This window comes from Dermacentor variabilis, chromosome 1 (genome assembly GCF_050947875.1).
Source record: "Dermacentor variabilis isolate Ectoservices chromosome 1, ASM5094787v1, whole genome shotgun sequence".
Lineage (NCBI taxonomy): Eukaryota > Metazoa > Arthropoda > Arachnida > Ixodida > Ixodidae > Dermacentor > Dermacentor variabilis.
In genome coordinates, this window is record NC_134568.1 from 52,705,005 (window position 1) to 52,732,837 (window position 27,833).

Genomic DNA, 27,833 nt, shown 5'->3' on the forward strand with positions numbered 1-27,833 from the left:
TGACGTTCAGTGGTTTTCCTTTTTAACTTCGAGGGTAAGTGCGGGTGTTTTCCTCAGTGATTCCCGTAAATATTACTAGAGAGGCGGATGCCGCAGCGCGTGCCGCAAAATTACACTACAACTTAACTACAATTTGAGTCATACGCGCTAAAAGGAAAATTGCTACTTGGGATGTACCACTGTCAAGTTAATTCATAAAAAAACTAGAATTTTACCAACTGTTGTCGACATAGAATACCTTGTTCTGTCTACATTTATAGAGCAGTATAAGATTTTATATCCATAGAAAATAGTAATGAGCAGTGATTTTCGATGTTCATGTAGAGTAATAGTTATAAAAAAATACCCGGAACAAGCGCATACATTATACGTGGCGCAGATTTCTTTATTGGGTGATCAATGTCATTCACCATCAGACAGTAATTTATAGTAATATTTGTATCGTGCCTCTTCCATGTAGTGACTAAGTCTGGTAAATGAAGTCCAATTTAACAAGGAATTTTTGAATAGCTGGTTTCAGACTTCGAACGCACTATAGGGCTCTATACTAGTGTTTACCGATTTCATTGATTGAATCATTTCTTATGTTTGTCACCGGCAATGAGGCGCACGTTTTCGACAGTGCTCAGTGGACGCGATACTTGCTAGACGGGCTAGTGACGAGGTTCTTGCAGAGCACAGTATTTTGATACGCCGGAGAAAAGTTCCAGAAACATCAGCAGTGCTTTCTTGGCGCTTTGTATGTCCCCATTCTTAGAAGAAAACCTGCAACCCTCAGCTGTCCCGTCGTCTCCCAGCGTGCCATTTTCAATGTTGACTAACCAACCTGCACATTCTGTACAGCCTGGACAACCAACCTGTGGAACCTATCTCTGGAATAAACACACTTTTGCATGAGTGACTCGCCACGCCCACTTCTAAATACATAATACTTTGACAGCTGGGAGCTTTCCCACAACTGTTGGAAAAGCGAGAATGTGCTGTGTCAGGAAGCCTGGGTCTACCAAAGAGGCCCAGAATTAGGCCTTACTTCTGTTGAGACTAATTACTCTTATTTTAATCTCCTCCGCACGCTTCTTTTTTCTAAGGATGCATGCAACTGTGCACATCCTTATACAATTATTCGGCCTGCAAAAAAAATGATAATTTAGAATAAGACGCGCCTTTTGGTTTCTTGGATTCCATCCCATGACCAATTATACGCATGTAAACATTCGTCGGGGTTTCTAGCCTTCCTTCCACTGCGGTGTTGCGAACCGCAATTAAAAGCGGTAAGCATCATTGGAAGAAATAGCAAGTAGGCAACATGCGAAATATTTAAGGCTACGGAAATCTTGAGCCACGATGATCGTTGTGTGAGCACACGACCTTTATCGTGGTCCACCATGAAATTGATTATCTTTTAGGGTGCGGTAGTTAATTCATTGGGTCAGGCGGTTCATTATAATTTTTTGTTTCGGTTGCTTATTCTTCAGGCTTTGCTTTTTTCGATTCACTGTCTCGTTGTACTACGTCAGCGGATAAAGCATGCAAAAAATGTGTTGCAGTTCAATGATATTTATTTGTAGGTTCAGCGCTTGCTTACGTCTCATTTAGTATTTTGTTCCGAGTTTCACATTGTAGTCGTCGACATGGCATAACGTGGTTACATGTCGCGTTGCTCCAAGTCGATCCTGCAAGTGCACTGACGCGCTGCTGACTTTTATCATATTTTGCCCTCCACCTTCATCTCTATGCAAGCACATTCAATGAGCTTTGAAAAAATGAAGAATATTGCTGGAAAATGAAAACGAGCTTCTCCCTTTCATTTAGCAGCACCCCTGGGCCATTCACTTTTCAGAATAAAACATTCCTAACCGATTCGAATCAAGAGTTTCGCTATTCGTACACCTTAGATCTAAAGTAATATTATCGCTAGAATACTTCTGACTGTCGCTTCAAGCGACGCGACAATGTTCGAAGCGGCGTTGAACGCACACGCAAAGCGAGTCGGAACGCAAGGGTCGGCTGTGACCACAGCAGGCAGGCTCTGCCGGTACGTGACCCGCGGCACGCGTTGGTTCCGTTCGCCATTGTTGTCTGCGTGGACGGCGTCGTGAACAATGGACGAGTGTGGACAGCTGAACCAGCGTCATTAGAGCGTGCGTAGTGGCTTACCCCGGTTTAACGAGCGACCTTAGGAATGTTGGCACAGAGAACGAACTGCTGGAAACGGGCTGAGTAAGCGTTACTGCTTGACATAGAGAGAGAGAAAGAGAAAGAGGTTTAATGCACCGAGCGGCCATTTTGTCTTCCTTTCTTTTTTCACTCGTTTCGTGCCGGCTGTGCTCATTTTTTTTTCGTTAATTTGGAGCGTTGCCATTCTCTCCGTTTGCGAGCTTTACCCCCGTTGGGCGAATCCCGTTGCGCAACCTCTGTATACCGAAGCCGCTTTGAATTACGCGGAAAGACACATCGGACGCGCACTCAAAAGCGCCCGTCAAAACCTCATGACTGAAGCTGGAGATTCGCGTCCTCATATTTAAGGCGCGTAGTGCGTCAGCAATGCGCCGTGAATCGCAACTTTACGTTCATCGTTGGCGAACGTTAAGGTCAGCCACAGAAGCTGCGCTACATTTGTTGCGATGCACGCTAACGCCATGTTAACGTCCCCTTCTACTTCCCATTTCTACGTCAACACTGCGGGCGCGAAAAACAGGGAGAATTGTATGAAAGGGGGGGGGGGCGAGGATGGAGGGGGGACGTCGAGACTTACTGCACGACTGCTCATGAACACTGATGTGCGACGTGCGCACTGGGGATGCGTTGATTATAATGCTCACAGAGGATACTCGGGGAAAATAAACAGCAGAAAATTTGCTTCCAGCAACCTTATCTTTTAACTCGCTAGACTTCCCGTACGGCATTTTATACACTACGAAGGTGTTGAAATGGTGAGCTCCATTAAAGCGCCTACTTTCGTATAAAAGCTTACACAGGACGAATTCATAGTGACCAACGCACCCAGAAATAAGAACATTGCGAGCGCATTTCTTTTCACACCGAAGCTGGCGACAGCCTAGAGTTGTTAGCTGCAACTATAACAATTAAAATTAGCGGTGCCAGTGAGCGTAATGTGACGATCTGGAGTAGATAAGGCTTGGAGAAGACTAAAGGTCAGCTGCGTCCGGCCATGTGCTTAAATCAGTAAGAAGGTCGCAAGGTTGTTACGTAGTCAGTAGTTACTTTCAAGCTGTCCATATACCCTTAGCCAACACTAAGTGACGTGCAGTGCAGATACCAGTTTTTCCTAATTTTCTGTGAAAGTCACAGTGTATGGAGAGGTGGTACGTTTCGATAACCAAAAGTAAAAAAGACAGCAATTACCACTAGAACACAGAGTCACTCATTTACTTTACAAGAGAGCACAGATGTATTCACGGATGACGGTCGTCTTAAACAGTGTGTATTAGTTCATTGTTACATTATATGCTCTTTGTTGATTGGAATATCTTGCACTTTTCAAAACTGAATGACTAATTCAATCTCCACTTTCCTCTCCAACTTGTACAGGTAGCAACTTTGGTCAAATTCATCACGGAGCTCCATTTCGCAAGCCTATTTTTCATCATAACGCGCGTCGTTTTTGGTATTACTGCTGCCGGCACGTCGCGTCGCAAATTGCTCAAATTACATACGGGGCATGTCTGCACTGGCCGCATTCAGAGAATGCAGGGTATAGTCAGAACAGAATACGCGTATGCTACCGGAATCTCGAGCAAGTGAGAGTAGTCTGGCGTCTCTTGCATTTGGTCCGGACAAGTTTCGTAAATAGAGTTAATCTTTCGCCTCTGAAACTTAGAGGGGGATTTCTGACTTAATAAATGCCAATTCTCGCAAATGTTGCTACCACACGTTGTCACTTTTTTAACAATGTTCGTTGCTCGAAATCCGTCCGCATCACATGTTGCCTAAACATGTGTTGACTCTCATTTCACGGTTCATTCATTAATTCATCCAGAACACCTTAAAAATTTCCACCGTATGATTGAGGATTTTGATTAGAAGTCTAGTTACATTAAATGTCTGTACAGGAAGTTTTAATTAAAACTGTGGCTATGTCTGACGTAAAAATGAGTTATGAGTGTTTATAGATTATTTAGAGCAAAGTGCATTTGGTCATTGTTTGCAAGGGCCGAGTGTTGTGCTGACTCATGCTCTTCGCTCCTGTGCTTTTTTTTTTCTTTTGCCCCGGTATACGCGACTTGCTGCCCTTGCTGGTCTCTATGTTTGAAAATTGTCACCCATATTTAACATGAAAGAGGCACACAATAAAACGCTGCTTTTCTTGCCTCTGTTCGATCTTTTTTTGGCTTGGTTTTCAGTGCGATTCTGTTAAAGAAAGAAAGCGCTCGAGTACGTTCTTGCTGCTTTCCCATGTGTATGACGCCTTAGGACAGTTAGGAACTAAGCGCGTTTCTGATTTCACCATACTTCCCGGCCGCGGCGGGCGCACTTCGATAGGACTGAAATGCAAGGACGCTCGCGTACTTAGACCGAGGCGCATGTTAAGGAATTCCAGATAGTCCGAATTTTTCCGGAGCCCTCCTCTTTGTGGTCTCTCTCATAGTACCAGCGCTGCTTTGTGAGGATCGAAATTTATGAATGAATTATGATTTTGCCACACTTACAGACGGCTGACTTATGTGTTCCTAACAAGTGTTGCCGAAGTTCTAAGCAGCACTTTAAAAATCTCTTGCAACATTTCTTTAATACGACCTCTGTCAGAAATTTTCCAAGACTGAGATCGTAAAAAAATGGTTTATTCAACTTACAATATAGTCCTCTTACGAAGTAGTCCTCTCTGCTGTCTAAGTACCATTACAAACGTGTCTCGAGGGAATGAAAGGAAGCAGAGTACGGTTCATCCCCGGTGCTGTTTAGAACATTTTTCACAGCAGTTTGGAGTGTTGCCATATATTAATGGCGCTCCCTTTCCAGCAGCCAGTTCACCAGTGGGGGAAAAACAAAAAACAAATCACACGGAGGCAGGTCCGGTGAAATGAGGATGTGGTAGATCAGGCATATAGTATTTGGCCAAGTATTTCTAGGCTGGCCAAGCAGTGTGTGGTTTTCCACCGTCCAGATGACGAAAAACCAGAATAACGTCACCGAATCGCATGGCGCAAGCGTTCTGGCACGTCAACCTAGACGTTTTTCGTCTATTGTTTCACGTACAGCAGATACGCATGGTGCACAAACTTCATAGCATCACAAAATTCGATCAACAATGTCTTCGTTTTTAATGGTTGTCGCTTCGCTTTTTTAGGGTAAGATGAACCATGACCTCGCAGTTGAGCGCTTTATCGCTTCGTTTGAGGGTCATACTTGTCATACTAGCAGCACCAACTTTTATCTCCGGCAGTGATGCTTAACACAAACGTCGGATCCATTTCTGGTGCTTTCCAAACGTTAAGCCTTAGCCTGATTTCTTTCTATTGGTCTGTTAGTGTGCGAGGTATTGCTCTCATATTCAGTTACCGTTTACATAAATATTTGGGAAAGATGTGGCGACATGCACTCCTGTTCGATTTCAGACCTTCGGATATATGCGCACAGTAACACGGCAATTTTCATGCATCAATTACATCACACGTTCCATATTTGCAGCTATATGTGACATTGACGGGCAGCCAACTCTACGGTCGTCCTTGTGCAGAATATCCACCCTCCCGAAGCCTTTGGTGCGATCCAAAAAGGCAGATTCTTGATAACTGTTTGTCACCTGACATGTATCCAGTTAAACACTTCGTCTGTGGGACATACAAATCATGTCCCCATATCCGTGCAGCGTTTTGGAAACAAACAGGACATCCAACTTCGAATTTTTCATCAAGGACGTGTCAAGAATACTATACCTGGACATTTCTTGGCGCAAAAGTGAATTGCTGTCGTCCGAGAGGCTTTGTCTTACAGTTTGCTTATGACAGAATTCTGTTTTCTCATAATGTCCAAATTAGAAGCTAAGGCTATCCGGCCTTCAGCTCATGTGTACATAGTATTTTGCGTGTTTTCTGACGCGATTTACTTTCCTTCTAAAATTTCAGTTAGTTTATTGCGTCACTTGTGCCATGTGTGCACTTGGGAAGTATGCCCACGTTATGGGAGCTCATCGCAACAGGATATCCATTGGGTGCCACTGTAGCCACTGAATACTTCCTGAGTAATGTTTCATGCCTCACCTAGGTTTTCGCTAGCCTACCCTTAAAGGTATTGTTAACTCACTGCTCGGAATTTGGGTCCACTTTTCACACGCGTAACGTCCAATGCCAACAAGCCGAACCGTGGCGGTTTGCTAAACATTGCTCTGCCGCTGAGTTAATTTACACAGAATACCTTAGGCTGTCTTCTCTGAGCAGATAGAAAGCGTCTGAATAACGCCCGTTTCTTCAATTCGAATATCATAGAAAAAGAAATGACAAATCAATACTGGAACTTTTCTGACACTGACAATGCTAAAATCACACTCGCGGAATTAAATTTTCCCACCGCCCGCGGCGAGCAAGCATGCTTGTCCTTGGTCACAGTGAGAGTGACAAGAACTTTATTAGAGTGTCCTGAGGAACTTGATTGGGGGAGCCGAAGTCTACCCAATCAAGTTGGTGGCTCCGCCCACGACGTGACAGGGAGGTGGTGACTCTCCGCGACGTCGCGGGCCTTCTGGACGGCCTGTAGTTTGCTCGTGAAATCCGAGCTCTTCAGCAAGGCGCCCCACTTGGGCTTGTATTGAAGGTCGGAGCCCGCGTTGTAAGGGCACAGCCAGAGCATGTGGTCGAAGGAGCAGCATGCGGGACCGCATTTGGAGCACGACTGCGGGAAGTTGGGGTCTATCCAACTAAGCGCTCTCGGGGGGAGGTAGGATCTCGTTTGTAAATGTCTGAAAGTAACGGCCTGATCCCTGTTCAGTTTCGGGCTTGGGGGAGGGAATGTCCTCCTGCTGTGTCTGTAATGCGACGTAATTTCGTGAAAGGTGGTAAGATGATCTTTGAAAGAGCAATCCTGCGGGAAAGCCGGACCGTTAGCTCGGGCGCGGTTCGTGAATTCACGCGCCAGGCAGTTGGCCCGCTCGTTAGGGTTGCAACCAGCTTGGTTAGCTACATCGTTCACTTGGGCCAGGAACCACGCTATGGCATGACCTCCAGTTTCTTCTCCCGTATTAATACGAAACGATCTGTTGACGATGCCGGCTGCGTGTTTATAAACTAGAGTGGACGAGAAAGCCCTGAACGCCGTGCGCGATTCGGAGAAAATGGTAGCCGGGCCTTTTGCGGCTTGAAGAGCCAAGGCTATCGCGGTTTCCTCCACTTCGTTCGCATGTTTAGTGTAAATGGACGCGGCGCTGATAAGTGTTCCGCGCGCGTCAACGACCGAGATGGCAAACATGTCTTCGCTGCCATATTTGGCGGCGCCGATCGACGAAGAATGCGTCTGCCCCGTAAGGATCGATTCGTCGAAGGATGGTTCTAGCCCGAGCTCTTCTGCGATCTTCGTTATATATTGCGTGGATGTTCCTCTGTACGGGCTCAACCTTTATACCTTCCCGGGCTAGTTTAGACAGGGGGCGCCTGTCGAGAGGTGCTTGTATAGGGAGTATACCAGCTTCATCAAGAATCTTAATTCCCGGCTTAGTTGACGAAAGCCTGGAGATCTGTGTAATAAACTGTGCTTCAATTAATTCGTATGTGGTATTGCGAATTTCGAGTTCAATACTTTTACCGTGCTTGCGGATTGTGGAGTACCGAGTATTCTTTTGACGCCGGGCCTGATGAGCGTGTCGAGTTTGTTCTTTTCAATTTTGCTCCATTTGAGGTACGGTGCCGTGTAAGTAATATGATTGATGAAGAAAGCTTGGAAGACCCTTAGTAGGTTGTCCTCCATGAGTCCTCCATTTTTCCTTGCGATTCTAGTGATAAGTCTTAGTATAATTTTCGCCTGCGCGCCTAGCTTGTTCAGAGTTTCTGCATTCCACAATTTGGCGTTTATTAAAAGTCCTAAAATTTTGATGCAGTTCACCCTCGGAATGGGGTGCCCTTCTCCTGTTGTAATTTCGACTCGCAGCGTTTCCAGAGGTTCGAGGTTCCTAACGCGCTGCCTCGACTGTCTGTAGAGGAGGAGTTCGGATTTGGTCGGTGACAGCTTGAGACCCGTGCATGTAAGCAATTCTTCCGTTACTTCTTTCACCGCCTAGAGAGATTGCTATAGATCGGCCAGAGATCCCCCCAGGGACCAGATTGTGATATCATCTGCATAGATTGCGTGGCCTATTTTTGGGAGCGCGGCCAGCCTTTCGGAGAGTTTATGCATGGCGATATTAAATAGTAGCGGGGATAGGACCGAGCCCTGAGGGGTTCCGCAGTTGCCCAGTTCGTAAGGACCGCCCGAGATCGTGCCCAGTCGAAGTAAAGCTTTCCTTTCGGATAGGAACGAGAGAGTGAAATTAAAAAATTTCCGCCCTAGGTTGAGATGGGAAATCTCGTTCAAGATGTGTTCGTGAGCCACCTTATCAAAGGCCTTAGCGAGGTCGAGTGCAATGAAACCTCGTACGTCCCGCGTCTCGTTGTCGAATATGGATCTTTTCAGGAGGAGCATTGCGTTCTGTGTGGAGAGTCCCTTTCTAAAGTCTATTAGATTATGCCTAAATAGTTCGTGGTTTTCTACGTGTTCAGCGATTCGATTGTGTACTGCATGTTTGGCGACTTTGCAACTGCACGATGTTAGAGAGATGGGACGCAGGTTATTTATGTGCGGAGGTTTCCCCGGTTTGGGCATGAGCACCACTTTGGTGGTGTGACGCCATTCCGACGGGACCTGCCCCGAGCTCCACACCTCGTTTATCTCGGCCGTTAGGATTTCGATAGACTTGTCGTCCAGGTTCCGGAGGAGCTTGTTGGTGATCCCGTCTGGCGCCAGGGCGGATCTTCCATTTAAGTTAAAAAGTACGTGTCTGATTTGTGAAATTGTAAAATGTGCGTCTAATTCTGGCCTGTCTAGCCCCGTGTAACCCACTCTCACGTTTACGCCTTGCGAGTCTCCTTTCTTGACGGGTAGGTAAGTTCGCGCCAGGTCGTTGACAATTACATCGTTTGTGAGGCCCGAGGTGACCTGCTTATGATGAGCCTATCGACAACGAGATTTAACGCATTCCTGGACTGTTTGTCGTTGAGGAGGCTTTTAAGCAGATTCCAATTAATACCTCTTCTCATGCGACCATCCGTTTCGTTGCACGTCTCGTCCCACTGTTGCAGGGCCAGTTGTCTGGAATGCCACTGAATTTCCTTGTTTAGCGACGTTAGTTTTGCTGGTAGTCGGTGATTTAATTTCTGCATTTTCCACCTCTCCCCAAGAGCGTGTTTAGCCTGCAGGAGATGCGCTTACCGCGAGTGCACTTTGGGGACTTCAAGTTGTGTGCTGATTTCGTTGGTCGCGTTTTTGATGGACTGTTTAAGATTGGCAATTAGATGTTTGAAGGATTCGCTTGAGGGGGCCGTTGCGGCTCGAATTTTCCGGAAAAGATCGCAATGCCTGTACGATACGATTGGGTGAACTAAGCATAGAGAAAGAAATTTGACAAGAGGGGACACTCAGTGAAAAGTGGCAACATGAAATACGTCACGCTAGTATTAATGTCAACCGTTTGCTGCCGCGTGCATTAAAAAAAAATCAAGAATGTGAAATGAAGTTAACAGAGATTGTTTGATTTTTTATTCTTTTCCGGCCAAACTAAAGATCTCTGCTTATAAATTAAGTTATACTTGGCCACTTGCGTTACCTAGCGACAGGCCAATGACGCGCACGACGCATGCGTCAGACACGCCGCCGAAGCGAGCGAAGCCGGCTGCACATGTGAGCGTTGGCCTGTTCGGCAAGCCGTCTGCCTGTTTCCCCCCCCCCCCCTTTTTTTTTTGATTTAGCCTTGTTTGTTGAGCTCCCGCCGTGTTGTTGAGTTTGTTCTGCACTTCGCACGTCACCACTGAACTATTGGACTACGGCAAGGTGAGAAACGCATTTCAAGCAATTACGCTTAGGACACTGAACCTAGACTTGCGACGCAGTTAGCGAAAAACGGCTCATCTGCCCTGGAACAGTTAAACAGAGTTAATGACTCGTATTGGGAGATGTATGCGGCGCTTTCTGTGGGTCCCACATTATTGTAACTATTTTCTGTAGTTTTTGGGCGCGCTCCCAGCGCCTGGTGTTGTCACGCAGTTAGCGATAAACCGTTCGGCCGTGTGACGCAGTTAGTTTCGCGTGTACAGAACCTTACTGGGACAAGTTCGTGACGCTTTCTCCGACCCTGAGCATTATTGTAATTCGTTACATTTTGGGATAATTTTGAGGCACACTCGCTGCGCCTGTCGTCACTCAGCGAAAAGCAGCTGGGCCGTAGGGACAAAGTTAGTTTGGCGTGTACTGAATCTTAGTGGGGCAAGCTTGTGACGGTTTTTGTGGCCCCGCAACAACATATACCTTCTTTCGGTACTCACGCTTGTCGAAAACGCAACGAGCGATTGCGAAGGGTGATAACACGGGAGTGCGTTGCTTTCGCCGGGAGAACTCGCAAAAGATAACGCTAAGGAGCTCAAACACCAGGAACTTGTAACTCGAAAATTCTGTCTCCTGAACGACTGAAAACAGGCTTTACACCCAAGCATTTGTCTTGAGCGTGAGTGGAAAGAATTCTGCGAGCGTCTAGCATGGTCTGGTTGAGGGCCTGTGTTGTAGCAACCAATATGTATATGTAGCGTACTATCACGTTGGCTAAAGCAAAGTTTTTTTAGAAACGCGCAGTCACCCGTGTATTTGCGCTCTTAAGGTGCAGGAAATAAGGCCCGGGGATGGGGGAATACATGGAAATCGGATGTTTTCGTGATATCTACCTACAGTATTGCTTGGGACGAGTGGCGTATATTCTACGTCATGTCTGTAAAAGCGAATTGCATTTGTTTGTAATGCAGCCCATTCACCACTTTCGTACGTTTTGCCTCTACAAGCATTATTTCTATAAGGTGTTAAAAACAAAATGACACATGCTTGTAATTTACTTTTTTCAGCTGACGTCGCCCAGTGGTGCTTCGTACGGGAACTACTGCTGCTTACCTAGCGCCACAACGTTGGACGAAAGCACGAAAAGCCCGGAACGAGCATTTATATAGAGTAAAATTGACATTTCCTCATTTCACAAGGCGTCTTACGTCTTCTTTATGAAGTTTTGCGTGGCACATGTATATTCGATGGAGGCTTGTAAAGATCGTTCGCAATGATTTTTACTTAACAATAAAACGATTCCGCAACTAGACTGCACACTGTTGAGCAGTAGAAGCAAAAAAAAAAAAAAACATGCCGCGCCGATCAGCGCAGCCGGCGTGACGCGTTCCAGCTAGCGTTGAAAACGCGCGCGCTCAGAACAGAAATCGGAAGTGTGGTTCAAGTATTAATGTCGGTAGTCAATTCGGCCGCTGGGCTCTATGGGAGTGTTTGCGCTTGTTGAATCCTTTCTCTATGACCTAAGTTCGTATAAAATACTGTAATGGACGGGCCAGGATTGCGCCTGAAAAATTAAGCTTTCTGGCAGGAAGCTATGCTATCATAACTTAATATTTGACTGCACTTCTAAGCTTTTGGATCTGAATATATATTATCGCAACTCTATAAAAAATAAAATTCTGAGGTTTTACATGCTAAAACTATGATCTCATCATGAGGCACGCCGTAGTGGGTGACTCCAAATCAGGTTTGACCGCGGGGTGCTTGCCTGGTTGCATGTGCACAGAACGCAAAATAGACGAGAGTTTTTACATTCCACCGCCACTGGAATGCGGCCACCGCGGCCGGCATCGAACCCACGACCTCGAGCTCAGCGGTGCGAAGCCATAGCTAATGAGCTACTCGGACTGGTGCCACTTTATGAGCCTACAAGGCAATTATAATTGCTCGTAAGTTAATTGGTTACGGCGCCATAGCTTTTTTTTTTCTGTGTGAGAGTTAGCATTCGGCTGTCACAGAGCTTTCCAGCTAGCGCGCACTGTTTATAAAGGGTCGCTGCTTTGCAGGCGCGGACCTACGCGATTTGAGTGCCGTTGGTGTGCTTTTATACAATTCGATAATGCTGCGGACATAATTTTTTTACATTGTGCCGGCCGCATTGTGTCTCGGGTGGAATTCAAAAGTGCTCGTGCATTAGGTGCACCTGAACCTTAGGCAGTCAAAATTATTCCGGAGTCCCCCACCATGGCGTGCTTCATAATCAGATTGTGGTTTTGGCAAGTAAAATCCCAGAATTTATTAAGGTATTGGGTTTTACGTGCCAAAACCTTTTCTGATTATGAGGCACGCCGTAATGGAGGACTCCGGAAATGTCGACCAGCTGGGGATCTTTAACGTGCGCCTAAATCTAAGTACACGGGTGTTTTCGCATTTTCCCAGAATTTATTAAATTATTGCCCTTCTACATCGCATGCTACCTAAAGAAACGAATAAAGCTCAATATGGCTTAATTTCACAATGCTGGGACAGGGGGTTATGCTACGAGCACTAAAATGACTCAAATGGACAGAATACATATTAAAGAAGACCGGTTGCGTGCGAAATCACGGCTAAGATTATTTCAATCAAAATCGTATGAAATTCACTCGTTTGCTGCCTTTTATGAAGAGCTCCGTGTTATCTCCATTCGCACGTTTTGTTGGAGCCACCAATTAAGCGTGTCAATGCATTCGCACGTACGTCCCGCGTCTACGAACAGCGATGACCTGTTTTATTGCGATAGCAATTATATGGACACTACGGGCACATTTTTGGTATCTCCGTCGCCGTGATGTTCTGTATAAAGTCCAAGGGCGTCACCGTCGCCGCGAGTCGTATGCTGTATGTGCGAGTGAAAGCACGCGAGGGAAGCTGACGATCGCGGCTCAATCAGGCGCGCGCGCAGGTAGGAAGCGGAGTGCAAACGCTCCGTCTTCCATCGCGCGAAAGGCTGTGGGGGATGGGAGGAAGGGGGGGGGGGCGTTGTGCTCCTGCAGAATCTGCGCATTTCGCGACCGGGCGCAAGGGGAACTGATGATCGCAGCTCAATCTCGCGCGCCATATAAGAAGGAAAACGGGGGAAGGGGGATGGGGCGGCTTCGACTCCGCCAGCAGTCGCGCGCGGTCGCGCGCGCCTATCTTGAAAGGCATCTGCAGACGGCTCATACCTTTGTGCGTACTGTATTCTAGCCGCTGTTGCGTTGAAGCGATAGACTGCACGTAGGTCACTTCACTCGCTGCTGCTGCCACGCTTGCTCACACCAGCGTTTTGACAGCGAGTGCCCAAGCTCATCGAGCGACATGCGTTGATGTTTGCTTCTGCACGCGTGACACCATGATGGTTAATTTAGTCAGTAAGCAAACGTTTACAAGTTTAAATGGCAGATAAAACTACTACCCTCACTTCATACAGATGTCTACTAATTTGCTATCACAATCGATGCATCGCCTTTCGGGCGAAACTGCGACATGTTCTTTCGTAAATGTCCGCGTCCCGCTCAGCGGTGAACGTATGTCGTCATCGACGCTTCTTCCTTTACTTCCGCAGAACCCTCAAGTCGCCTTGTTAGGTGAACGTAGTCACCTTATAAGTCACCTTAGAAAGAGACGTAGTCACCTTATAATGGTCACGGCTACTCCTTTTCTCATAGCAGAAACAACGATATCCAGAGTTTGAGCCGCCGCCAGCACTCGTAGTACCATCAGACAGTGAAAGAAGTAAACTGCGTTTACAGATTCGTAAGACATTCATCAAGTGGCGCTGCCTGCCTGAGCTAGCAGGCTGGCTGAAGAACGCGAACCATTCGCTTGCTCTCGCGTGATTGGTAAGAATCGCGCTTTAGTCTTTTCACCTGTCTTCGCGTGATTGGTCAGAATTGCACTTTAATTAGCGAAAGCGTGATTCTCACGTGAAAAGGAAATGAAACTATTCTGAACAAGCACTTGAACAGTTTGCTTTCCTAATCGTTACAGTGTTGCATCCCATTGTTGCAGTACGGTGCCCTATTTACGGTAAAAACGAGGGAACTCCTTCGTACACTACGGTTATGGCTCGACCTACTCGGTTACTTTTATGCAATGTGTAACTGAGCGCGACATGTACGCGCGAGTACTGAAACTTATAGGCACACTTGTAGGTTCTTTACCGGACCACTGCGTTTACCAAGTATCATATTCTTGTTAACGATCAGTTTCGTTTTCTATTCTGCTCGTCGTCCTCATTGGCTCGGACGCCGGTGCACCACCGTTATCGCTGAGATGGCGAATGATTAGAAGAATGTAAAGTAACTTAGATCATCTAAAAAGTAAGGTTGGGATGTAGGTACTGTCCTCAAATCTGTTGCTGTCGGGGAAACTGGAAACACGAAAAAATGAAATCATCTTGCCACTTTCCTATGGTTTATCTACTGGTAAACTTGCACAGCTCCAGTGTTCATTCTATTTATTTATTTATTTATTGAGAACCTGCATCGCCTTAGAAGGTACTGCAGGAAGGGGGTACATACATATCTACATCAATTGACACTCATTTCAACACACAAAGCGCGGTAAAACTTTTCATTACTTTGTATACCAACAATATTTGACGGGAGAGCATTCCACTCCCTCGTGGTTCTATAAAAAATGCATAACGCAAGGTGTCACCTTTGAAAGGAAGTTCATGGAGTTTCAAGGCATGGTCTATTCTACGTGAAATATACGATGGTATTGTAATATATTTGTTCCTGTGAATGCCTATTTTAGAATACTAGACACTGTGAAAAAATTTGAGTCTGAGGCACTTTCTTCTGTCCTTTAGATATTGCCAATGAAGTCTGCGCTTGCCTTCGGTAATATTGAGGTTTTTGTCGTTATTCCCAAGAACGAATCGAACCGCCCTATTCTGAATTTTTTCAAGTAAATCGACTAACTGACACGTATAAGGATCACAGCAGATACAAGCGTACTCAAGTACCAAATGTACGTGAGCAAAATGCAGCCGTTCTTTCAATTTACTAGGTAATTGGCCAAAATTTCGACGGAGGAAGGCCAACTTTCGTGCTGCCTTCCTTCTTACCTCCTGTACATGCCTGTTCCACCTTAAATCCGAGGTAAACCAAGCTCCCAATTATTTACATTCCCTAACCCTGCTTAGAGTAACGCTATTTAAAAACATGGAAGGACTCTGCTCCAGACTAAGTCGGACCACCTGGGGTTCTTCAAAGTGCATGTAAATTTAAGTACACGAGTGCTTTTACATATTGCCCCCATCGAAATGCGACGGCCATGGCTAGGGTCGAACCCATGTCCGCAAGCTCAGCATTTCGTCTTGGCCGCTAAGCTACCTTGGCGGGTCTCGAAACGAAGACATGATTTGGTTTGCATGAATTACGGCTAGTTTGCTGATTCAGTTCAGCACAGACACCATGATTGTATTAACTGCAACATGGCCTCATTTGCACCCCCCCTCCATAAAATATTAAATTATGGGGTTTTACACGCCAAATTTCTGATTATGAGACACAGCGTAGTTGAGGACTCCGGAAATTTGGACCACTTGGGGTCCTTTAACGTGCACCTAAATCTAAGTACACTGGTGTTTTCGCATTTCGCCCCCATCGAAATGCGGCCGCCGTGGCCGGGATTCGATCCCGCGACCTCGTGCTTAGCAGCCCAACACCATAGCCACTAAACAACCACGGCGGGTGCCCCCCCCCCCTTTCTTCCAGAAGAAAAAAATGAAAGCGCCTTTGTGCACTACTCACGTTTCCAGATCTCTTTCGTACTCGGACACTGCACTAGTACTTTCCGGGGAGTGAACCTTGAGCCCCATGGCTGTTTCTGTGGCAAGGAAAAGCAACCATACTGACAAAAAATATTCACGTATAACTTTCTCATCGTTAAATTTTGTGCCTCTGCACCACATGTGTGAAGTGAAAAATGCTTTTTTTTTCACCACTGTGTGTACATGAATGCAATATAAATCGACTCGCCTTTTAGCGGCGAAACCTCTAGGGGGTGTACGGTAGCGCGATTAAAAGACGGGACAAAAGAGGAAACACAGGGACACACACAGCGCTTCTTTTTTCCCGTCTTTTAATCGCGCTATCGTCCATCCCTTTGAAGATGCATTACCAACAAGCCCACATTGCAACCCTCGTGGACACCTCTAGGTACACCACTTCGTAGGGCCATACATTGCTCTGAATGAAATTCTCATTACAAGAACTTGTTCATTAAGTTCGCTTTGCAAAAGGATCAGTAGCACAAAAGATCAAATGACCGTGAGAATACCGGGCATACCGTAGGTATTCTGCTAGAGAGTTCGACACGGCCACAATTAACGTATATCGAGTTATGACAATATATAGTTTCTTTGGGCTCCAGGGAGGCTGGTTTATAAAAGCGATGACGCTTCACACATTATTAGTTAGTACTGTAATTCAGCATGTTACCGTTGTTAATTAGCTGTGTGAAATGGGTTATAGCTTCTCAGGGCGATGACAAGGGCCGTGTTAATATTAATGGAAGCAGCCAAGTGTGGAACCATGGAAAAGTTGGTAATTCATGGCAACAGTGAGCACAGTGCGAAAGTCGAGTGCACATAAAAGAAGACAGACGTGCTGTGTTTGCTTTAGTGAATCCTAGTGCTCGTTTTTGTCATTAATCGGAGCAGACATATAGTCGTGAAGCCCATGACAGTAGACGCATTCCGAGAGGAGATGGTTTAGTGCTATCGACATGTCCCATTATCCCATAGCCGGCAGCATACACTTCTCTTTTCCTTCATAATGAGGAATCTGGGAACCTCATGCTTAAAGCACTGCTGGGCAGAAACATCAACATAAAAAATTCAGTGCCATTCCACTCTGTGAAGGTGGATGATCAGCGAAGCTGTGTATGTGGGCCACTTAATGGCGAACTGTCCATTGCCGTGCGTCAAACGCCGTATGCACATAAATGGAAGGCGAGGCTTGACTAGTCGCTCCTCCACGATGTTGAGCCACGGAAGATAATGTGGCATCGGATAGTATACATACCCATATATTGTTGCAAAACGCGCCACTTCGCCTTTTACTAACGAATCCCGGCACGTAGAACAGACATGCATCTCACCGCACTGCAAGGGCACACACTGCTCAAACGTAGCCAAGGCGATCGTGCGTTGGTCGACGCCTCGCAGTGCACGGTTGTGAGGTCACTCGAATACCTCAAGCGGTCATACAGGACAGACGACACACAAAATTGGTTCCCTGCAAACTTCCTCTGAAACCTGGCGTGGCTTCGGCGAAACGTTCCAAGTTTGCTGGATCGGGGATACATAGACGGTTCGCATTTCTTTCCGCCTCGTGGGCCTGGCGGGCAGCACGCTTGGAGGACCGCCACCATGGGAGAGTGGAAGTAGATACGCAACCGATTGGAACGCTGACAAAGGGAGGGCGGTGCGAACTTAGACACGGCCGACGCGCGTCAAGGTGTAGTATCCGTTCTTATCAGCTTAATATCTGATACGGGTTGTATTTGAACATACGATATTAAGCCTATTTTTGGAAGCTGGCGGAGTGCTTAAAGCCTGCGTCACCTCCGCCGCAGGTCTGCCCAGTATTGCACTATTTTCGGGATTGACCCACGTATGGGGAGAAATTGATCTACACGGCTCGATAAACGCACGCATTTTTTTTTTCGAGAAGATAGTCATATACAGCTTCGCTGTAAAACAATATGGTGCGAAAACTCGCAGCGCCCTTTAGACGTAGAGGCACAAATTTTCATGGAAGAAAGTTTCTTCATGTTCGGCGCTTATCTCATGCATTTTGGGGAATTATTCGGTGTAGGCAAAGCATTGAGGAGATGGCAAGGCAGAACGGCGTGTCAGAATGCATAGTGGATTTTGGCGATGATCGCGTAGCCGGAACCGCCATGACGGAGCTTGCAGAGCAATTAGGGGAAGCTTTCTTCAGCTTTAAAAGGTGTTGAGGCGACCTGCTGACAGGTGCCACCAGCGCCACTACGACGAGAAAGTTCAGAAAGCACGGTTACTAGAACCGAAGCAAACTGTAGAATGCGGATTCAGTATTTATGGCTCAGACTGTATGACGGAGCGTCTGCATGGACTTTTTTTTCAGGCGTAAACCTTCCACCGTTTTTGTCAGCCAGAAGAGCGCCCTCTCTCTTTATAAATAACTTGTTACTATGCGTATCAACAAGTTATGCGTTTGCTTGTTGCTGGTGGGCAGCGCATCGGGCTGGCACTGGGGTAATCGCCCTCGAAACCAACCATCGGTAAAGAAATTTGCTTTGTTTTTTAGTGACCGACAGCTTTTATTTGGAAGCCGACGACGACATGCCAAATCGCGGGTTAGTAGGCACCCAAAGGAAGCTTCGCTTTAGGATTCTCGAGTTGGACATCACTTTACAGTTTCACAGATACTACTATAAGAAAGCGTACACACGGGCTCTGGTGAGGGACCCTTGAAATGCCACACGTGGCGATGCTTCGCGTGTTTGCAGACCGACAAGATACGCTCTCCGGAATAGAATTCCTTCTCTTATTCATACGAGAAAGATGGCGAAATTGCGCGCGCGAATAAAGTAAGAATGCAATCGGTGATAAGCTCACAAAACGCCCTCATTAGAAGCGTGCCTCGTCTTCAAGCGGAGATGTCCGTAGAATTTATAGCATCCGGTATTCAATATATGAACTCGGTATTCTCGCCTGGTATACATCTTTCTCAAAATACGTGTGCTTAGGTTTTAGGTTCATTTCAATATCGCGACACAGAGTTGGACGCAGACAAGTAGCAACATAAGCTTGACAAGATTCGTCCTTCAGTAACACAGCCAGCAGAGTGTACATATATCTCGATTGTGGCAAATCAGTTCTGTGGAATTCCACGAGGTGGATAAAGATTCATGAAAGAGAAAACTGTCATCCACAAGAATGTAGCACGAAGCTACAAAGGAAGCCGACACGTGTTTCTCAGAACATCTTCGCAGTTGAGGAACGCCGGAGCAGAATTTGCTTTTACTCAACTGTGAACTAAGCTTCCTTTGAGAAGCACGCATGGGCTTCCTTTTGTAGCTTTGTGGTACATTAGGGGAGATGACATTTTACTCTTTTCATGTCTGGATTACTTATTCATTTGCTCAGTGCATGAAAACAACCTTTAGACACGTGTGATAAAAATACAACTCTTACACTCGTTTCTATGGGTGAATGCACTAATTGAACGCATATAGTATATTCACTAGGCGTGTATGAGCACATATATGCACGCGTTACCTCACTCACTAAAGCGGGGCTACAGAATACACGCCGCGTCCTCCTTCATTCCTATACACGATAGGAATGCTTCAAAAGCAATATCAAACCCTGTTGCAGCGACTCTTGCCTAGCCTTCTTTGAAAAAAAAAAAATGCTATTCCTCGTGCGAATGGTGTACCAGTGCACGATTAGCCATGCAGTGTCTTCCATCGTTCGGTGCGGTTTTGGCGATCTTCTTTGAGAGAATCCTTGCAGTCTTTAAGTGCGTAGTCCGAGTGGATGTGGCGCCGTCAGGGCGCTGATATGTCTGGCAGCGTTCGCAACGCGTATGCACTTAGTCTACTCACTTAAAGAGCCTCACCGCAGATTGTGGCCAGGGCGCACCTTGAGAGCGTAGGGAACAGGTTGACGTACGTCTCGTTCGCCAGCTGGCTTAGTTCCTGAACGAGCCGCTCGCCTTGGTCGTTAATAATGGGCAGGAAGTTGTCCAGCACCCGAAAGTGAAACGCCGGCGTGAGGAGCTTCCGGTGCTGCCGCCAGCGGGCTCCATAGCTGCGTGGAGGCGTCGCAAGACGCAATTACTTCTGCGTACAATACAGTTCTAGATCAGGGGACACAAAAGGAAAGAGGCTCGCGTTGCGCCTGCATACCAAAGCCCCCAATTGGGTCACAGATAAATCCAAGAAGGCTTTGGGTCCTTGGGTGGTCACTCCGCTTGTCTCTTCCGAACATAAAACTTTTTAATGACACGACACGCTGTTTGCTAGCTTGGAACTCTTTTGGTCTTCAGCATTTGCCGTATTGTACGCCGCGGTTTCATGAAGGGTCGTTGCCGTGTCCTAAAGCTTTCATGAAAAAACAAACAAGCAAACTTAACATTGTAACATGATTCAGAGATAGTCATAGGCAGTTTCACCGAAAAACATAACAAACAAAAAAAAAACAATCTGTCTTCGAAGCAGTCATATGGCATAACAGCATTTTACTGACATCAACGAAGAATGCGAGCGAAGGTTAGTTTCAGATGTAAAAAATGGCTTGCTCTCCACTTCATGTACCTGGTAGCTTCATTTTCAATTACATCTTTATGCGCCCTACTTCGGGTCCTAGCAGGAGGGGTAACAGTTACAAGCTACACAAATTATACGATAAATATAGAACCAAGTTCACACTCAATCAAATACGGCAACAGAAAGCAACGAAAATATCAAGTACGAAGTAACTAATTACATTGATTCTGAATGAGATGAAGAATAAGAACATGAATAAGATGAAGTACGAGGAAGAACCAGCACTACGGCAAAAGGAAACAAAAACTTGCAGAGTATAGCAAGGTTAGAGAAAAAGTAAAACGATACATCGAACACACCAACGAAGCAGAAAGTAGAACGCCCATTACACGTGAGTAATGAAGCCACAAAGTGATTACTTGTTGCTCTAAAAAAGTGCGTTTGGTTCTGTTTCGCAATTAAATTTTTAATTTTTGCATCGCAGGATCAAGTATAGCACCTGTTTTCTCTCGTCGCCGATATAACGTTTGCGGTTTGTATACACAGGTGACGCGCCGCCCGTCGGCGCACAGCATAAAATAAAAGTAAAATAGCACTGCATGTGACGTCTTAAATGCAGTCTACTGCACACTAAGTGCAGTTACCAATTTTATGCCATTACCACCAGCCGTGGTTGCTCAGCGGCTATGGTGTTCGGCTGCTGATCGCAAGGTCGCTGGATCGAATACCGGCAACGGCGGCCGCATTTCGATGGGGGCGAAAACACCTGTGTACTTAGATTTAGGCGCACGTCAAAGAACCACCCGCGGTCGAAATTTCCGAAGTCCTCCGCTACGGCGTGCCTCATAATCAGAAAGTGGTTTTAGCCCGCAAAGCCACATAACGTAATTTTCAATGCCATCATCTCGATCAAAGCTCCATCTGTGTGTGCGCGCCAACCTCAGTGCGCGCGCACGTGCGGTTCGGGGCCACGCATTCTAGTGTATGGCGCTTATGCCAAAGCATTCTCTGAAACATAACTCTGCCTGAAAAATTTGCTCTTTATTTTACTGGTGCACGTCGCGCACGTGTATCTGCACGACTCGCAAGGCACCTCCTTTAGTACTTGGCCGAAGGCCTCAGTGGTGTCCTCCTACGGTACACGCAAGTCTGACCGCAACCGGTTCAGTGATCGCAATCCTTTTGCAGGAAGATATGATTGCAAGTTTTAAAGATGATTCCCATCAGAAAGTGACCAAAGACACTGTTATGCGTGACGGGCACTGAGCGCAAGAAACGACCGGCCAAAAGAGCATTTTTACGTTCAAAGCGTTATTGCTTTGACTAAAATCAGTGAAGGTGAACTCCCTCAAAACATGCTACGAGGCTTCCGTTTCTGGATCTCGCCAGAGACTTACCTGGTCAGCAGGCCTCCCGAGCCCAGCCACGGGTGCATATTGTCGTAGATAACGGACTTCTTCAGGTTGGATGTACTTGAAAGCAGTGGCTGCAATCACATTTGCATACGCATGAAATTCTAAGGGATGAAAATTCTAAATTAATGTGCGCATGTGGAATTAAAAAAAATACAACGCTCTACTGCTTATTATTACGCGTAAATTGGCGTGTTTTGATGGCGATGATTGTTTTTCGCTAGATTGTCGGTGTTATTGATTCGTCGCTCGGAAGAGGACACGCGTGCTGTAACCGACCATTTTTAATGTGGTCGCGGATTCTGTAGCCCAAACAATGTCTTGCGTAAGCAGATTGTCCACGTGACGCGAATGCTGTTGTACATTCTCGAATGTAAGTGAGCATGAGTGAATATTGCCGGTCATGCATGTGATGCAGGTAAGATAGCGGATTTACTTGAGCTGTGACTAGATTTTCGATGGCCGACGAATGAGTTCACTGCTATTATGGTGATTTGAGTGTTGCTTGCTTTTCTGGGCACAAGTTCGCCTAAATGAAGAGTGAAATTCTTAACTCACGTTCTTCGCAGTGTTTGATTATTTGCCGTCACTACAACGTGACAATATTTTTTTTTAAACAGGACGCCGTATACTAGTAACGCTGCAGCATTCGCGTAGGAGGGCTGCATTGAAAATACTTGGGAAGTGAGCAAAACTGAGAGAAACCAAGAGTGATCAATACGAACTAACCTCGGGCAATATTTATGCTTCCGACAAACAACGTCTTCCTCATCGTCTCAAAACGCGCTCTTATGGCACGGACTGAAATCTGAGCTGAAGAGCTAGATAAGACTGCTGAAGCATTACAATTGATGCAGTAATTTCTCCAAGAATTCTTTCAGACTTGGACGATCTCCGTAGACTCGTGTATTGTTACTTCACAAAAACTTCACAAGAGGCCTTCGGCCTCAAGAAGAGGTACAGCTCAACCGAGCTGTGCTTGCCCTCCCCCCCCCCCCATCCTACGCGTATTTTTTTAGAGAATACTGCAGGCCAAGCAGGCCCATGCAGGAGGGGCTACAGTACAAAATAATGTAATCCAAGCAGGACAGTGATTACACACACAAAAAAAAAGGTACAACTACAACAATATCATCACTTGAATACAAGGACTACGAATGGAAAGGAAAATGGTGTAGTTCTTTCGCGAAATCCGCGGACAGAAAAATACTTTGGGGAAGACAATTCCATTCTGATACTGTTTGGGGGAAAAGACTGCTGATATAAATTTGCTCTAGCAAACAACGGCGCTAGAGAAAAATCAGGCGTGTGGCGTGTTCTCCTCGTAGACATACACTGGATGCAAGATGGTAACGTAAATTTGGTTTTCCCAGAAAAACAATTGTGAAGAAACATGATGCGATTCAATTTTCTGCGTGCTTGCAACGTTTGGATATTATTTTGTTTCATTATAGTAGAGGGAGAATCTTGCCGTCGATATTTTCCATAAATGAATCTGACTGCCTTACCCTGAACCCGTTCGAGTTGGCTGACATCTTTTGTAGTGAAAGGTTCCCATATTTAAGCGTATTCCAACTTGGACCTAACGCAACCATTTTAAGCAAGAAGTTTGACATTTATAGGCGCTGACGCGAGTCTTCTCTTGAAAAACCATAACTGTTTAGGGCTGATGTGCCAACGTCAGAAATGTGGTTAGACCAGGACAGGCTACTGTTAAGAGTTACGCAGAGATATTTGTACTTTTTAACTTTTGAAATGAGGGTTTTTTGCAGCATATAGAGAACAGTACTTGAATTTTTTTTCTTTGTAAGACGCATAAGCACAGTCTTTTGCTTATTAAGCGTCATGCCCCACTGCGTGCACCATTCGTAAATTGCATCAATAGTTTGCTGCAAAAATGATGATCCTTATTGCAAGAAATTGTCTTAAACACAGCACAGTCATCCGTAAACAATCTAAGAGACATGCCATCCGCAACCACATCAACCAAATCATTTATATCAATTAAAAATAACAGGGGTCCCATGACACTTCCTTGGGGAACTCCTGAAGTGACACTAAGAACACTTGAAGAACAGTGGCTGACTTGAACAAACTGTCGCCTGTGTTTGAGGTAGGCACCAGTCTATTGAATGATAAACGCTAGAAGCCCTATTGATTCCAATTTAAGCAGAAGTTTTCCATGCGGAACCTTGTCAAAGGCTTTGCAGAAATACATAAAAAAAAAACATCAGAACGTCAATCTGGCCTGACAAGTCCACCTCATGAGACAAAACGTGCACTGTTGACACATGCTGCGTAACGGTAGACATACCCCGTCTAAAACCATGCTGATGAAATGATAAGACGTCGTGTTCCGATAAGAATCTCTGTATGTAGCTGACAATGACATGTTCTAACAATTTGCAAGATGCACGGGTAATAGAAACAGGCCTGTAATTAGTTGCTGATGATGGATCGCCCTATTTATAAATAGGTATATGCCGTGCGTTCCGCCAGTCATCTAGTATCCTACCTGTACTTAGGCACAGTTTGCATATACTGGTCAGAAATCCGGATATCTGTTCAGCACACCCCCTCAAAAACGCGTTAGGAATGCCGTCCGGCCCGGTAGACTTTTTTTTTTGGATTAAGGTTAAGCAGCATGGCTTTAACACATTCGCAAGTTACTACTAACCGATCTGATGTGTCAATGTGCGAGCTTTGAGGCCTGAACTCCTCATATTCTGCAAAGACGCTTTGAAAATGGTGATTGAATTCATTTGCGATTTCTTCTGCATCTATGAAAGCTAAATATCCTGCGTTTATTTTCTTTATCTTGTTTAGTGTTCCTGAGATGACACCAAGACTTTTGGGGGTCGGTTTTAATGAATTCAATGAGATTTTGGCAAAAATACTTGTCACTAGCGCACTTGAGTGTAATTAATAATCCTTGCTTTACTCTTTCAATTTGTAATTCGTCTTTGTCCTGTTTTTTCTTCAGCCTCTTTAACTCTTCTTTTAAGCTGGGTGATGCGACGGTGTATCCATGGTTCTTTTTTTACGTCTAAACTTCTTTCTTGGAGGGATAAAGTTCTCAATACAATAGTTAACAGTTTTTCTAAACTGTTCCCACAATCCTTCAACCTCGTTAGAGTCTGTAATAAGATGAGTGTCTAAATAATAAATTATAGCGACGTCGTCGGCATGGTTGAAATCCCTGATCAAATTTTCCTTCACGGTCTTAACAGGTTTACGAGCAGTCATTCTCCACGAGAAGGATACTAGCCTGTGGTCAGAAATACCAGGCTCGATTGTGACCGTTCCTTTACTGAAGATCTCGCTAACAAACAAAAGGTCCAGAATAGAGTTTCCGCGTTGAATTTATTCCCGCAATATATTTTCCGTTCGTTATGTTTATGTTCATTCGGGTGAAACGCTGCTGTACCACCGAAACCACCACTATTTTCGGGTAGTGGCCTATATGTGCTCCAGTTCTTGACGTCCCAAATTCAAGGACCCTAAACAGACTACGTGAGTGTTGCTCTGTGGATTTTTAGTGTGCTAATGCTTATCATCAATGTCACGATGGGCGTTAAAATGCTGATAATGAATATTTATTCGCAATCACTATATATCAAGTCTGACCTGCATGGCGCTTATTAGAAACAGATCCATCGTTACCTAATAAACTCAGCTAATGTAGAATTGAACTTGGGTTATACGGAATCAACTTTTAGTAATAGAACGAGTCGGAATTATTTGAACACATTTTTTACAAGGCTGTACAACAACTTGTCATTCTTTAGTTATTCGATTTAGACTATACTATTATTCTATTTGGACAACATCGAACGACTTACCTCTGCTGTCTCCGCCGTGCAAAGGAACACTATTGGGTTGAGCCCTGCATATATCTTGAAAAATCCTTTCGGCCGGTGAACTTCACTCAAACCCCGAATCCATTGGAAAAATTCTGCAAGATGATAAAAATATCCTGACCTGAGTCTATAGATCACCCATGATGAACGCGTGTATTATTATTATTGTTTCTCGGGTTTCACGTGCGAAAACCACGATTTGATTATGAGGCAATATAAGCGCCTGTAATAGCTTACTTGTAGAAATCTGGCTAAATGGTCTACTTGGGCGGTTGGACGTGCGGACATTTACTTTTTTTGCACTTATTTGACCTCGTAGGCAAGCTTCTACTGATTCCAGAGCTTGTGGTTCTTCTGGGACGTCACCCTCTCGTCCACCTTCAAACTTTTTTTTAGACTTGAAAATATTGCGCATCTCTAACGCTAGTTGGTTTCATTTTCGCAAATTCGATGAAGCCAGTCATGCTGCACTTGGCTTATCAGCCACAAGCACGTTAAGGAAACGCCCTCAAAGTGCAGCCGGCTATGTTTTTACAAGCACAGCGCTGTGAACACAGATCTCGAGGCTGCGCTTGCGTGACTTGGTGATTTAACAAACAATCGAGGTGCCCGGATCGACAAGATGAATTACATATTACGCCAACCCTCCCTCTACTTTGTTTTTCATTTAGCACATCTGATAAAGTGAATCATGACGCACTGCACTTATCAGCCATATGACAAACATTGCTCGCAATACGGAATGGGTAATAAAAAAATCAAATAGAAGAAATCAGAGAACAATGCAGACCCTGCAGCAGACAAATAGCACATGCAGTCTTATGGCAAGTTTCCATGCCAATCAATAAAAGAACACTAATATTCTGGTCCCCTACGACAAATTCCAAAGGCCTGAAACACGCTTTAAGCCAGGTAAATAATTAAGCCGAAAGCTAAGATAAAGAAAAACGGGTTTTGACTACTACTACTACAAAAAATACGCATGACATTCAAAGTATGCAGTAAAGCAAAACGAAAAGAAAAAGACACTCACCCACTGTGCTCCCGGCTCGCCTAGGATTTGTAGACAGGGAGTGCAAGAAGTAACGCGGCGTGAAGAGCAGAGGCCAACGGCCTCCTGGCCCAGGAATGTCTTCGAGGGCCCTGAGCAGCCGATACTGGTACCAGCACCATAATATTAACTTGGCTGCACCGCAAGCGACGAGCAGGGCCGCTACGGCTCTACACGACATCCAGATCCAAAGAGAATAGGTTCGAACCGACGCTGTCGTATTAAACATAGCTCCCAAAGAAAGGCTGCCCAGGCTGCTTCCCGGGCTCACGGGTAAGATGAGGCGCATAGGAGCACACTGCCTTCATCGCCACCGTAGCGCCGCACCAAGAAGCCGAATAGGGAAATGAGCCTAGGACTACAATACTACATAAACCTGCAGACTGCTTTCGGCTCACGCATACCACATGACACAGGGCCAAACGGTGACGAATGGTTCTTTCTGTCTCGGTTCGTTTGTCTTTCTCGGCGCCCCTTTTGGCAGCCATAACTTCCTCGGCAAGGTACGAGAAGAACGGATAATGGAGCAAGACGGCGTGACGGTCAACACACGCGCATAGCGGCCCATCTGGGGCGTCGATACGCGTTGACGGCACGACGACGACGACGACGCTTGGTCTCTCGCCGGGCTTGAGCAGTTTACTTTTCTCCGCCTCCACCACTGAGCTTTCACTCTTTCAGCGCTAAATCTCAGCCTAATGTCACGCGGCCGTTTAGGTGTCAGGAACGGTTTGAGACGAGAAGAAAAACAAACTAAACTTGAACATTACGTTGGACATCGCAGCCCATGGTACTGCGGCACGCTTTATTGTTTCCCGTTGTCGCGTGCTGCGCAAGAAGATGAAGGTACGTGAGCGACCATATCCCCGCCGAAGGAACTCAGTCGGGTCCCTCTCTGTGTGTGCACAGAAGCGCCCCAAGCGCGCACAGAGTGCAAACATGACTGGCGGTATTTGTTCTTTGGCGTGGAAGAGAAGAGGAATGTTTGCTTGAAGCCGGAGGATATTTTCTGTAAACCAGACTGTTTCCGTAACACGAATTCTTCCGCTCGTGCGCACAGTCGTACTGGTAACGTACAGGCAATCATACTCTTTTTTTCTTGAGCACTCATCGTGGGCTGTGCCGGTTTTTTTTTTGCATTTCGCGCACTTCTCACCGGCTATTCACACAGAACAAAACATACAATCAGTGTCA

At 45.7% G+C, this 27,833-nt stretch overlaps 1 protein-coding gene and 1 pseudogene across 1 annotated transcript in view; one reads left to right on the forward strand and one right to left on the reverse strand.

Annotated features, from left to right (window-relative positions):
• The window catches only part of LOC142577966 (cytochrome P450 4V2-like), a 47,746-nt gene extending 20,754 nt beyond the window's left edge, over window positions 1-26,992 (reverse strand). The window contains exons 1-5 of the mRNA XM_075687394.1: window positions 26,622-26,992; window positions 25,571-25,683; window positions 21,714-21,802; window positions 19,668-19,858; window positions 15,807-15,882 (exon numbers count right to left, since the gene is read on the reverse strand). Coding sequence (XP_075543509.1) covers window positions 15,807-15,882; window positions 19,668-19,858; window positions 21,714-21,802; window positions 25,571-25,683; window positions 26,622-26,928 — 776 coding nt within the window. The 5' untranslated portion in view covers window positions 26,929-26,992. The remainder of the gene's footprint in view (window positions 1-15,806; window positions 15,883-19,667; window positions 19,859-21,713; window positions 21,803-25,570; window positions 25,684-26,621) is intronic.
• LOC142567554 (U2 spliceosomal RNA) lies at window positions 17,498-17,677 on the forward strand (annotated as a pseudogene).
• Window positions 26,993-27,833: the final 841 nt, after the last annotated feature.